The sequence below is a fragment of the Pantherophis guttatus genome, chromosome 10 (genome assembly GCF_059756535.1).
Source record: "Pantherophis guttatus breed Tessera chromosome 10, ASM5975653v1, whole genome shotgun sequence".
Taxonomy (NCBI): Eukaryota; Metazoa; Chordata; class Lepidosauria; order Squamata; family Colubridae; genus Pantherophis; species Pantherophis guttatus.
Window position 1 is genome coordinate 11,116,793 of NC_142072.1, and position 13,193 is coordinate 11,129,985.

General features: G+C 42.7%; 1 protein-coding gene across 1 annotated transcript in view; it reads left to right on the forward strand.

Annotated features, from left to right (window-relative positions):
* Positions 1-250: 250 nt before the first annotated feature.
* CTPS1 (CTP synthase 1) overlaps positions 251-13,193 on the forward strand; it is a 37,851-nt gene continuing 24,908 nt past the window's right edge. The window contains exons 1-2 of the mRNA XM_060694000.2: positions 251-450; positions 6,159-6,235. Of these exons, the coding sequence (XP_060549983.1) occupies positions 6,221-6,235 (15 nt within the window). The 5' untranslated portion in view covers positions 251-450; positions 6,159-6,220. The remainder of the gene's footprint in view (positions 451-6,158; positions 6,236-13,193) is intronic.

A 13,193-nucleotide genomic window follows, 5' to 3' on the forward strand; every position in this document is an offset into this window, starting at 1 on the left:
AGAGAGACTGACCCCAAAGTCACCCAGCCAGTTTTCATGCCTAAGGCGGGAATAGAACTCCCAGTCTCCTGGTGATTGGCCCAAAGTCACTCAGCTGGCTTTTATGCCTAAAGCAGGACTAGAACTCCCAGTCTCCTGGTGATTGGCTCAAAGTCAACCAGCCAGCTTTTATGCCTAAAGCAACTAGAACTCCCAGTCTCCTGGTGATTGGCCCAAAGTTACCCAGCTGGCTTTTATGCCTAAAGCAAGACTAGAACTCCCAGTCTCCTGGTGATTGGCCCAAAGTTACCCAGCTGGCTTTTATGCCTAAAGCAGGACTAGAATTTACAGTCTCCCAGTCTCTAGCCAGAACCTTATCTACTATATTCCACCACCACCCCGGCCTCTAATAATTTGTTGATAGTGACAAATTTAGAATGCCTTGGATCACAAGCTTTGGATCAGAAAAAGGTAATTCTTAAGGTTGTTGGAGGCAGAATTAAAGAAAAAAAAAATTACCTGGATGATATCTTTATTAGGACTGTTTATAATAACACAAATTGGATATGTGAGGGGCAACACAAAACCTCCAAATTAGGCTTGATTCTGTAAGCTGTGCTCAAAACCAGTGCTCCAACAGATGTTAAGGGCTGAATGGCCGTGTTTTAGGGCATGTTTTAGTGCTGTAAGCTGCCTGGAGTCTCCACGTGTGAGTTGGGCGGCCATATAAATGTGTAGAATGAACGGATGGATGAATGGATGTTTAAATAAATCAACATTTCAGATGAACCAGATTTTGCAGATTGCATAAATGCAGCTAATAGGTTTGTAACTGTCCATGATGTGTGTACATTGTTTGGATACAGTGCTTTTACGACACTGGAAAGCCCCTGTTAACTGTCGCTGGGTATCTGTATACCAGTGGTGGGATTCAAAATATTTTACTACCGGTTCTGTGGGCGTGGCTTGGTGGGCGTGGCAGGGGAAGGATACTGTAAAATCCCCATTCCCTCCCAATCAGCTGGGACTCAGGAGAATAGATGGGGCAGGGCCAGTCAGAGGTGGCATTTACCAGTTCTCTGAACTACTCAAAATTTCCGCTACCGGTTCTCCAGAACTGGTCAGAACCTGCTGAAACCCACCTCTGCTGTATACCTATTGTTGTGGTCCACCAGCAGCCTGCAGAGCTGGCAGCGGAGTCGGACAGTGAGGAGGCTGAGGAAGAACATGGGCCAGTCCTGGAGGCTCGTGAAGGCCCGGATGAGGGCTCTGTGTCAGAGGCAGAGATGGAGCCAGGGCCATCTGGGAGTGATGTGCGGACTCCGGAGCCTCCATAGGCTGATAGCAGAGAGGCAGAGGAATAGGAGGAGCCTGTTCCTAGTGCACGCATGAGAAGAGCTGCCAGAAGGCAAGATCAGCTAAAGCAAAAAGGACGACTCGGGAGTAAGGCCAGGAGATGATTGGCCCCTCCCATAAGGCTTAAAAGACCACCAACGGCTCTTGGGCTCTTTATTGGAAAACAATGTTGATAGATTCGTTTCTTGTCTTGCCGCATTTATTTCTTGTCGGCGTCTTCTGCTTCTGAACTTTTGCCAAGAAAAGCCTTTAGACCAATGTTAGTGATAAGGCTGAAGAATTGTGTTATGAAGAATTTGTTTTGAATTAGTTTGGACTACGCTGAGAATGAGTTAATTCTCAGCTGTTCTAATAAAGTCTGTTTATTTTGAATTGTTTGCGTCTGATAATACCTACTCGGGCCTGGGTCACAACACCTATCCACAAGGATAGGAGAAATGCCTACTAATTATCCCTAAAGCCCAGTTCAGTAATCCACTGGTGAACGTATTACATTCTGTTTGGTGAATTTGTTCCTGCTGGATAAGACGGCACTCCAACTCTCAGTGCAGAAGACACTTGGATTCATAATTGAATCTTAGTTTACTTCTAGCTGTTAGTCCAGTCCTCAAGGGCTCAGGAAGGAAGGTCTCTGCCAAAAAGGAACAGGGCTTGGATTGTACGTGCAATTGCCATCGTAAATCTTTTTGACTTCCCTGCAGTCAAAAAGAGAATTTTAAAGAACAACTTGTTTGCCCATTATGTCATTGAGTGTTCATCTGAACATGTTTGCGATCTCCCTGCAGAAAAGTGTGGAAGGCAAGGTGGACTGGGATCTTCAAGGATCCCTCCAAGGGAGGGAAAATCCTTAAAAAGTTCTTGGAATTGTGATTATTTGATCAGTTAGGAAGCCCTCATATCCTGTGGCAAAGTGTTGTGGGAATAATAATAACAGCCGTGGGAATAACTTTAACCTGCCTATTTCATATATAACTCAAGGTGGTGAATATACCTAATAGACTTGCTGCCTACTTTCTCCACAACAACCACCTTGGGAGGGAGGATTGGGCTGAGAGAGCAGAATTGGTCCAAAATCTTTTGGCTTTCATGCCTATGGGAGTCCCAGCACTGTCATCACTATACTAAATGGTTAAGTATACTAACATAACCTTTTCCCCCAAACCTTGGTTTCTCGCAGATACACAATCTAGGACTAGCAAAGGGCTGGTCAGTTATTTTCCCATGGAAAAAGACAGTTTGGCGTAGTGGTTAAGGAAAGTGGGAGACGGTGAGTTCTAGTCCCACCTTAGGTGTGAAAGCTGGGTGGGTGACTTTGGGCCACTCCCTCTCAGCCCAACCCATTTCACTGGGTTGTTGTGGGAAAAAATAGAAGGAGAAAGGTGTACTGTGTGTGCTTGCTGCTTTGTTATATAATAATAATAATAATAATAATAATAATAATAATAATAATAATGGTGGGAATTAAGAGAAGAGAGGAGAGAGGAAGGGAGAGGAGAGGAGAGAAAAGAGGAGGGGAGAGGAGAGGAGGCAAGAAGAGAAGGGAGAAGAGGAGAGGAGAGGAGAGGAGAGGAGAGGAGAAGAGAAGAGAAGAGAAGAGAAGAGAAGAGAAGAGAAGAGAAGAGAAGAGAAGAGAAGAGAAGAGAAGAGAAGAGAAGAGAAGATTCCTGCCAAAAACAGTGCTTATAAAAGACTTGGACTTCTATTTAAGATGCAGGAACAATGATGCCAAATGAATGTTCGGAAAAACGTCTCCAGAGCAAGAACATTTTTGGCCCTGTAGCCAATTTCCAAGGAAGGGTGTGGGCTTCTCTGCATTGGATATGTGTTTTCAAGTGGACGTGTCATATAAGGAAATTCTCTGGAAGACGTTGTCAAGCAAAAATCACCTAAATGTGTCATTTAGAATTAAAAGTTAGCTGGAAGTCAATCTGGAAGTCATATCCCTGAGCAGGGAAATGCCTTCTAAATCCCAAAGTGATTGGAAACAGGTCATTCAAACATTGCCACAAACAATGAAGGGTCATCACAAAATCTGCATGGCCATGCCTCATTTATGATGATTGCAAGATCATTGTAAGAGGAAAAAAAAAAGCTATTGGGTCACGTAACCTTACTATAATTCACCTAGAAAATCCTAATGTATGAGTTCCTGGGCTTCAGAGTTCTGTGCCATGCCCACTGACCTCCATTTTTTTGGCAAGCTGCTGTTCCCTCCCAATCAGCTGGGCTGAAGGCGGAGGCTGACAGCTGCCCAGAGTCGTTCTGAAGTTGGGTGGTCATAGATAAATGATCGTTATATGATAGATAGAAAATGATAGAGGTCAGCCCTGAAGCCATTTCGGGAGCATCTTCAGGCTGCCACAGGAAGGCCGGGCGGAGCTGTGGGAACGTGAGGTGGGAGATAGAGATACCTGGGGGGATGTATAGCCAAAATAGCATTCTTTCCCGTGGGAGCCAAGGATGCTCTACCAGGTGTTGGACTGGCGTGGACAAAAGCCAGCCGGAGTTGGGACTGTGACCTGATTGGACCATGTGATGGATGTGTGACCCGGAGGCAATAACTTGGGGTTTTGATTTCGGTGGGGAAAACCCTGGGTCCTTCAGAGTCGGGATTTCACCAGCTGTGCCAGTATGACATTCCTAATAAAATTGTGCTTTGAGGAAACTCTAGGCCTCAGAGTTTTGATTGCTTTGGGTTTGTTACTTGGAACCCTGACAATAGATAGATGATAGATAGATACAGTAGATGATGATAGATAGATAGATGATAGATAGGAATGTAGTAGGTTGGTAGATGAAAGATGATATTTAGGAAGGCAGGTAGGTAAGGTAGGCAGGCAGGCAGGCAGACAGACAGACAGACAGATGGATACTGTGTTTCCCCAAAAATAAGACCCTGTCTTATATTTCTTTGAACCCTGAAATAAGCGCTTGGCCTTATTTTCAGGGCGGTCTTATTATTTTGGGGCACATGGAGCAAGACAGGGTTCCTCTTGCTATCTTACCTGATTTCTAGCTCTGTCTCCCTAACCCTAACCAGAGGAAATGGCGGGGACCAGCTGCGCACATGTTTAAATATTTTCGGGGAGGGCTTCTTTTCGGGGAGGGCTTATTTTTTGGGGGGGTTATTTTAGCGCATGTGCTCAAAAGCCCGATTGGGCTTATTATCAGGGGATGTCTTATTTGTGGGGGAACACGGATAGATAGATATGCTTACTGTCTACCGCACAATGAGTGTAAGGGTTTTATATGCAATGAAGTCTACTTCTTGTTCTTCCTTTTTAAGTTCCTTCTTGAGTTTTGGACTTATCCAGAGTGGCTGGCAATATCTTCCTTCTGTGGCAGTTTCTGGGAGGCTAAAACAGCCATCTCTTGTGGATACATTAATTTGGATCTCTGGGCTAAGTCGAGGGTGGGACTTAATGACCTCAAGAGTTCCTTCCAACTCTAGGCTTCTGTCATTTATTGCCAGATTGACTGTCCTTTGTGGCTTTATTTGGGAGAGAGAACAGACAGAAGGCCATGCTTGCCTCTTGCCTCTCAAGAAGGAAGCCCTGTGCCAATCTGCATTTCTAATCTGACATGGATAAAAATTATTCCTAGAGAAACGGTGGATGACAGCCTGCAGCCTACTTATTCTTTTCTCCTTAACTAAGAGGCCCCGGCAGCTTCCATCCCATATTGTCGCTTGGATAATGGGAAGGACGTTCTTTCCATTTCATTTCCTTCCTCATCACCAGCCTTTCCTTTTGTCTTGCCTCTCCTTTAGAAATGTTAATTCTTAGCGGATCTATCGACAGTACTCATTTTCCTGCATTGTCATTTCCAAGAGAACTTGCGCTTTTATTTTTGTAAAAATAAATGAAAGGGGAAAAAAAAAAAAAAGACGGCAGAGTCGGCCAAAGCAGCTGCACTGCGGAAGGGAGGGCTACCAGTAATGATTGGGATAATTAGAATAATAATAATTTCTTCAGGCGGGCAGGGAAGGGAGGGAGCTGCTTGTAAACTACTGTTCTTGGAGCATTGTGACTTGAGTACTTTCTAAAATGTAGCGTTAAAGATACAAAAAGAATGAGCGTGTTGGGCCTCATGTTGCTTCCACATTAGGAATTAGTGTCTTTTTGTTCAGTTTTGGTTTTTCTTTTTCCTAGTGCATTGTTGCACAATCATGCTTTTTTTAAGAGGAGGGTGGAGAATGGTAGCCTGCATTAGCATGATATCTGTGTTTGGGAGGTTTTGAATGTATCATGATTTCTTTCCCCAATTACCTCCCTTCTCCTGTTTTTATTTGAGGGCTGACATCTTTTTTTAAAATATACATGTTTCCCTGAAAATAAGACCCTGTCTTATATTTTTTTGAACCCCGAAATAAGCACTTGGCCTTATTTTCAGGGAGGTCTTATTATTTTGGGACACGTGGAGGAAACCAGAGGAAATGGCGCGGACCGGCTATGCATGCGTTTAAATATTTTCAGGGAGGGCAAATTTTCAGGGGGGGGCTTATTTTATTGCATGCGCTCAAAAGCCCGATTGGGCTTATTATCAGGGGATGTCTTATTTTAGGGGAAACAGGGTATATATTTGTGTGTGTGTGGGGGTATTGTGTGTGCCTTCCCTTCTCCTGTTTTTATTTGAGGGCTGACATCCAGCAATTAAAAGTGAAATTAAATTTAAGAAAAAGAAAGACTAAAGAAAAGTATTGAATAGATAAATAAAAGAAAAAGAAAGGAACAAGGAAAAGAGAAAAAGGGATAAACAAGCAGCTTCTGGTTTTCTGTACAGCACTTACCAATAAATTTATCATCCATCCTCCCTCTTTACAGTTACAATTCCCTTCTTCCTATCTGAGGGCTGAAGAACTATTGGCTTACAGATGACATGAAAAATGCAGAATTTACAGGTATCAGATATCGTTGAATCTTTCAATCCTAGCCAGTTATACAGCAAGCCAAGAATTGCTCTTGGCTCCTTCCTTCCTTCCTTCCTTCCTTCCTTCCTTCCTTCCTTCCTTCCTTCCTTCCTTCCCCTCTTCTCTTCTCATTCCAAATTATATGGCCACCCATCCCAAATACAGGTAGTCCTCAATTTACGACCACAATTGAGCTGAAAATTTCTGTGTGAGACATTTATTAAGTTAGTTTTGCACCATTTTACAACTTTTCTTGCCATACTTAAGTGAATCGCTGCTGCAGTTGTTAAATGAGTAACATGGTTGTTAAGTGAATCTGGCTTCCCCATTGTTTGTTGGAAGGTTGCAAAACGGGATCCCTTGACCCCAGGACACTTGAATTATCATAAGTATGAGTCAGTTGCCAAACATTTGAATTTTGACTTCGTGACCATGGGAATGCTCCAACGGTTATGAGTGTGAAAAGCGGTCATAAGTCCTCTTTTTTCAATGCCGTTGTAACTTTGAACTGTTACAAGCCGAGGACTACCTGCAGCGGTGAAATTCCCCCGGTTTTATCCGGCTTGCTGAACCAGTAGCGTCAGTGGCGGGAGGTTCCGCCCACCCGCCAGGATGTCATTACATCCCATTTTTTAACCATCTGCACCAGTGGTGGGTTGCTCCCGGTTCACACCGGTTTGGGAGAACCGGTAGTAATGGCAGCGGGAGGCTCTGCCCACCTACCCGGAAGTCATCAACTACGCTCTGCGCATGCAAACTGGTAGTAAAGCGAACCGGTAGTAAAAGTAAATAAAACCCACCACTGATCTGCACATGTGCAGAAGGTTCTGTGCATGCAGAAGAGGCGCGCATGCGCTCCCGCGTGAGAACATACCCAAACCAGTAGCGAAGATAAGTGGGCTTCACCACTGACTACCTGTACAGAATTACAAATCTGGTGGACCATTATATTCCACTAGAGAGTTTGGCTCTATCTTGAACTTCTCCCAGGTGCTTAGACATTAATTTGGTCTATTTCAACCTGGCCTTGAAGATCATTTGGAGGTTTCGGCTAGTCGAGCAGATGGCGACCCAGTTAATTATAAGCACTCTGAGGATTGCCCATATAACACCACTGCTATGACAGTTGTATTGTTCTGTCAGCTAGCTTCCAGATGGATATTTCTAAGACCACTTTCCTTGGGTTGAATTCATTTCGTGAGTTCAAGGAGAAAATGGCTTGCTGAGGATCCCACTCTGAAAGGAAACTCATCTGCGCTGAATCTGATGTCAGATCTTCTCACTAATGGCTCCTGCCCTTTGGAATAGTTAACCCTGAATATCTATTCCTTACTATCATGTTTCCCTGAAAATAAGACCCTGTCTTATATTTTGTTGAACCCCGAAATAAGCGCTTGGCCTTATTTTCGGGGAGGTCTTATTATTTTGGGGTGCATGGAGCAAAATGGGGATCCTCTTGCCATCTTACCCGATTTCCAGCTCTGTCTCCCTAACCCTAACCAGAGGAAATGGCAGGGACCGGCTGTGCATGCAGTTAAATATTTTCGGAGAGGTCTTATTTTCGGAGGAGGTCTTATTTTTGGGGAAACAGGATACCTTTTCAAAAAAACTTAAAACTTTTAGGACCAGGGACAACTATAATGCCACCAACGGGTGGGGCATCAGGTTGGTGGCAATATGTTGAAATTGATTACTAAATTTATTTGTGGTGGTCTAAGTGGGGGAACACAGTGGAAGGTGAGTCAAAGCAAATCACTAAATCAATCAATGAATTCCTACAATTCTGTGCACGTCTAGTTGGTTGTAGTAAATAGAAATTGTAGAAATACATACATTTTCAGCCGTTGGAAGACTTTACATTTGGGAGGTATCTATGTTAGGAAAGATTGCTTTAGAGAATAATAGCATATCCATGCAGTAACACTTATACACAGCATTAATATTAATTTAAAAACCACAACCACCTCTTAATTCCTGCTCTTGCTGAAATTCTAGCCTCTATTATTAAAAATATGTTCATTTCCCACCCTTGCTTTTCGTATCAAGCTGTTCAAACACAATGCCTCCTGATGCCTGGGAAACCCGTTTCAAATCTGTTTATTGTTTACAGTGAAAGGGCACACTTGCAACCACTTTCCAAGGCAGAAGGCTCTCACAGTGGTAAACAAAGGGGCATCTCTCCTTAAGCAACTGGAAAAGAAAACCACCTGCTTTTATCTTAGACTGAGCAAATAACAGAATAACAGAGTCGGAAGGGACCTTGGAGGTCTTCTAGTCCAACCCCCTGCTCAGGCAGGAAATCATCAACCCTACAAAATGATCTTGAATGTAACCATTTAATTCATCAACTACGGTAACTTTTTAACGTTCCTTCCTCATGTATTTCACTATTTTCCACTTTGCTGATATCAAAACTTACATTTCGGCACCGTTTTTAGATATTATTTGATGCCACGTTATTAGAAATACATTATTTGGTGGACTTCTTCACTAAACACTCAGCTACAACGTCCGTTCCCTGAATACGAGATTGCTGAATTCTGATATCTTGAGGTCCCCCCCCCCATTCCTTCATCCGGAATTGTAAAGAATAAAACATACAGGAAGGAAGAGGAGAGAAATTTGCTGCAATTCACACTTTCTTGCTAGAAGAACAAAAGCATCTCACGGGGATAGTTGCGTGATCTTAAAAGGATTGGATTAGCCAGTTTTATACTATGCACAGGGGACAAATTGCCTTCCAGCTAATTCAATCTCAGTTTCAGTTGACTTGCTGGTTAATTTGATCAAGAGACACAGAGCTAGCCATTTGCATTCCCAGTATCAAGGTTTTGCTGCACGTTTGGATCCATTGGGCCATAATTTATAGTAATATCTTAGTACAAGTGGGGAAAAAACAAACAAACCCCAGTGTCTCATTTCTGGACTTCATTGAAGGCTCATCCGTTTCATAAGTAATAGTCCCTGTCAATTGTCGGGATTATTTTTGAAAGTGACAACACTGGAGGCTTACGGTATTACTGTAGCATTTAAAAGCTGCAGAGTTTTTACAAAACCAGGGCTCAGAGTCTGAAATGTCCTAACCAGGGAAGATAATGAGATGCCAGCAGAACTGCAGTGGAGTGGAGGAGGTGGGAGTTTATCCAGAACTTTTAATATCAGCGTTGTTAATAAATGGGTTTTTAAAAAGCCAAGAGGACCCCAAGATTGCAAAAAGAATGTGGTTTTGGTTGCATGGCTATGACCGCGATGTTGACTTTTTTTTTTGACAACGCTCTCCAAAAATGCCTCCAAATGGCAGTTGGTTGTTGAAGCATCTTTTTGATACCAGCTTCCTCCCTCGTGAACAGGCATCGATGTGAAGGCTCTCCCTGACAGGCAACTTAACAGAGAAAATCTAGTGGTTAGGAGATTCCTCAGAGCGGAAAGGGTTTGGATCTCTGAAATCCTTCTAGAATGGTATAAGATTCTGCTTAAGGTAGTTCCGTCTGACAATTGAAATGCTTAGAAACGGCATGTCAGCTGGAATTGTCAGGCCTCAGGAAACCAAGCAGGTGGAACAGTTTCCTTTCTTGTTCCTCACCTGTAAACCGAAATCTTGCCAAAATAAAGCAACTTATTTGCTTCGCTCTAGATATTATTATTATTTATTAAATTAATTGACCACTCAACTTACCACTCGATAACTCTAGGTGGTTTACAATATTAAATATTGTATGCTCTGAGAATTCTTGGGAGGACCCTTTCCCCCAAACCAAGCTATCGAAGTTTCATGACTACTTTGTCCTCTGGAATGAAGCCCCTCCTTTAAAACAAAACGTTAAGTTATATTCAGGGGGCAGATTACTAGGAAATCCCAGGCTGTAGATCAGGGGTGTTAAGCTCAAGGCCCGCGGCCCAGATTTGGCCTGCGGGGTGCTTAGATCTGGCCCGCAAGGCTGCCCTGGAAACAGCAAAGGACCGACCTGAGGTGCCACTGCCAGTGAAAATGGCCCCGTTTTCACTGGCAGAGGGTTGCAGGAGGCTATCGCAGCCGAAAATGGAGCTTGGGAGCCTGTTTTCGCTGGCAGAGCAATCGGGCCACCTCAGGGACCCCGACACGTTGAGCTGGCCATACCCACCCTGGCCCCCCAAGGTCAAACACAATCCTGATGTGGCCCTCAATGAAATCGAGTTTGACACCCCTGATGCAGATTAACTTTGAAAGACGTTTTCAGAAATCCTGGAAGATCGATGGCTAACCACTTCTGGTATGAAAAACCAACAACATGGATACTTTCACGTAGTTACTGAAAGTAATATTCAGTTCTCTCTTTATCTTGTCATGGGCCATCACCACAGTCTCTGGAAATGGCAAATAACTAAGGAAAAGGGGAAATGTTTGGCGTCCCTTGAATGATGTGCCAATGTTTAAGAACAAACAGGTTTCACAATCAGTTTTTCTCCCAAAGACCCTCAATGTCACAGTAAAACTTGAAGCCTTACAGGGCAAGTATTTTAACCTTCTGGCATTGAGCCAAATGACAGCTATCTAGGGATGACATTTACTTTGGTGGTTGAACTCTTTTGAGTCCAGATGTAACCATGTTTCATGGATTCATTCTGACATCTAGTGGTCACATCCTCTATTTGCACACTTGTGTTGCACATCCATTATTTGCACAGAAAAGCAATGGCAGATTACTTCTGCCAAGAAAAATACACTGGATAGATGTGCCCATAAAATCACCAGTAAATAAAGCCTTTATCTTACAGGAGAATGCCATAAACCTAATTCACACATCATGTTAAATTATAATGTGAATTTTGGTTTTAGCTCAATTCAGCATGTTATGCGAATGTAGGCACTGCGGTTTAGAAATCAGGCTTTATGCTTAGTGTGTTGTATGAATCCAGTCAATTGATTCTTTAAAAAAATCAAGATTAGGCACACAATAGTTTAGTGAAGTATAAAAACCAAGCCACCCATCCTTGCATCTAATGTGACTTGAAGACTAGTTTTAGACTTTAATCTGAAGAGAAAAATGGAATAAACTCTAAAATAGCCTTGTTCAGTTGCTTCTGACAACAGATCAGCAGAATTTTATATCCCAAAGGGCTTCTCTGAGACCTTATAAACTCCTATCGGTGTCATCCCTGATAGCATCTAGTCATTTTGTCCTCTTTGGGTTTCTTTTTGGTTTGCCTTTGATTTTCACACACGTTAAGATTTACTCCAGAGGTGGGTTTCAGCAGGTTCTGACCAATTTTGGAGAACCGGTAGCGGAAATTTTGAGTAGTTCGGAGAACCGGTAGTAAAAATTCTGTCTGGCCCCACCCCCATCTATTCTCTGCCTCTCAAGTTCCAGCTGATCGGGAGGAAATGGGGATTTTGGAGTAACCTTCCCCCGGAGTGGGGTGGGAATGGAGATTTTACAGTATCCTTCCCCTGCCATGCCCACCAAGCCATGCTCACCAAGCCATGCCATGCCCACCAAGCCATACCACAGAACCGGTAGTAAAAAAAATTTGAAACCCACCACTGATCTACTCCAATAACTTTTGCCTTCCTATTATATGGCCAAATATTCCAGGTTTAGCTTTATTATTCCTGCATCCAAAACCAGTCTGATTTCACTTCATCTCTTTTTGAATGAGTTCTCTTTTTTGAATCAAAGATACAGTCAACCATTGTCTCTGGCGCCACAATTCAAATTCAGGTCATGGTTGTCCCAAAGGTGCTTTTTCAAAAGGCAAGGATGATGACACAAGGAATATAAATCCTTCCATTACCCAACATTCCATCAGAACTGAAGAAGCTTCTTGGATGAGAAACAAAATGTTTTCAAGGAAAAACAAAGGAAGTCCAGTTGCCTTTTGAAAAAGCACTTTTGGGATAATTGGAAGGTATCTATTTTTCTGTGTTCAGCCTTTCTGTTGTCCAGTATTCACAGTCATCTGTTACAACTGGCAAAGCCATGATCTTAACAATACACTTCTTTGTTGTCATTGTGATGTCTTCAATATTTTATCTAGATCTGTCATAGTAACAGGCATCACTGTATTTCATGGCTACAGTTACCATCCCTGTGAATTTTTGAGCCTAGAAACATGAAACCTGTCCATTTTTAAATTTGCTCAAACATCAGGTAAGGTTGGCACTACTTATCAAGATTTTAGGATTTTTATTAATACTAATCTCAATAGAGCTTTTGTCTTCATTTTCTTTCTACCAGTACATGTGTCGGTATTTTTCTTCTTCTTTAATAACGTCACAACTTTCGATCCATAATTCTTCAAGCGATCAAATCTAATCCATTAATTTTTTCTTTCCCCCTCACTTAGAAAATCTATGAAAGCTGCAGAGCTTTCAGTTGATTATGTACTATAAAGTCATTTTTGATTCCTAGGAACAACTTAGATCAGTGTTTCTCGACCTTGCAAACCTGTGGACTTCAACTCCCAGAATTCCCCAGGCAACTGTGTAGGGTGGGTGATTCTGGGAGTTGAAGTCCACACGTTTTAAAGTTGCCAAGGTTGAGAAACATTGATTTAGATGGATTTTCTCCATGGTGGTCTGATTCTAACATGGTCCTTCAGTTCTTCCAAGGGTGGATCCATCACCACTGTAACCGAGATCATCCATTTTACTGCTTGTCATCCTCTTCTTGTCCTTCCCTCCAGCTTTCCCAGTGTTAAGAGTCTTTCTCAGGGAGCTAAGTCTTTGCATAATATGTCTGAAGTCGGATAGTTTGAGTATAGTCATTATTGCCTAAAGTTATTATATAAAAGTCCAACTTTTGTTCCATAGACTGTGTTGAATATAGTTATATAGATGATAGATATAGAGAGGTTTAAATTCACCGTGAGAGCTCACCAGTGCAAAAAGGCAGTGCTATACTGCAGGGCAGTGGTGAAATCCAAATTTTTTTTACTACCAGTTCATGGGTGTGGCTTGGTGGGTGTGGCA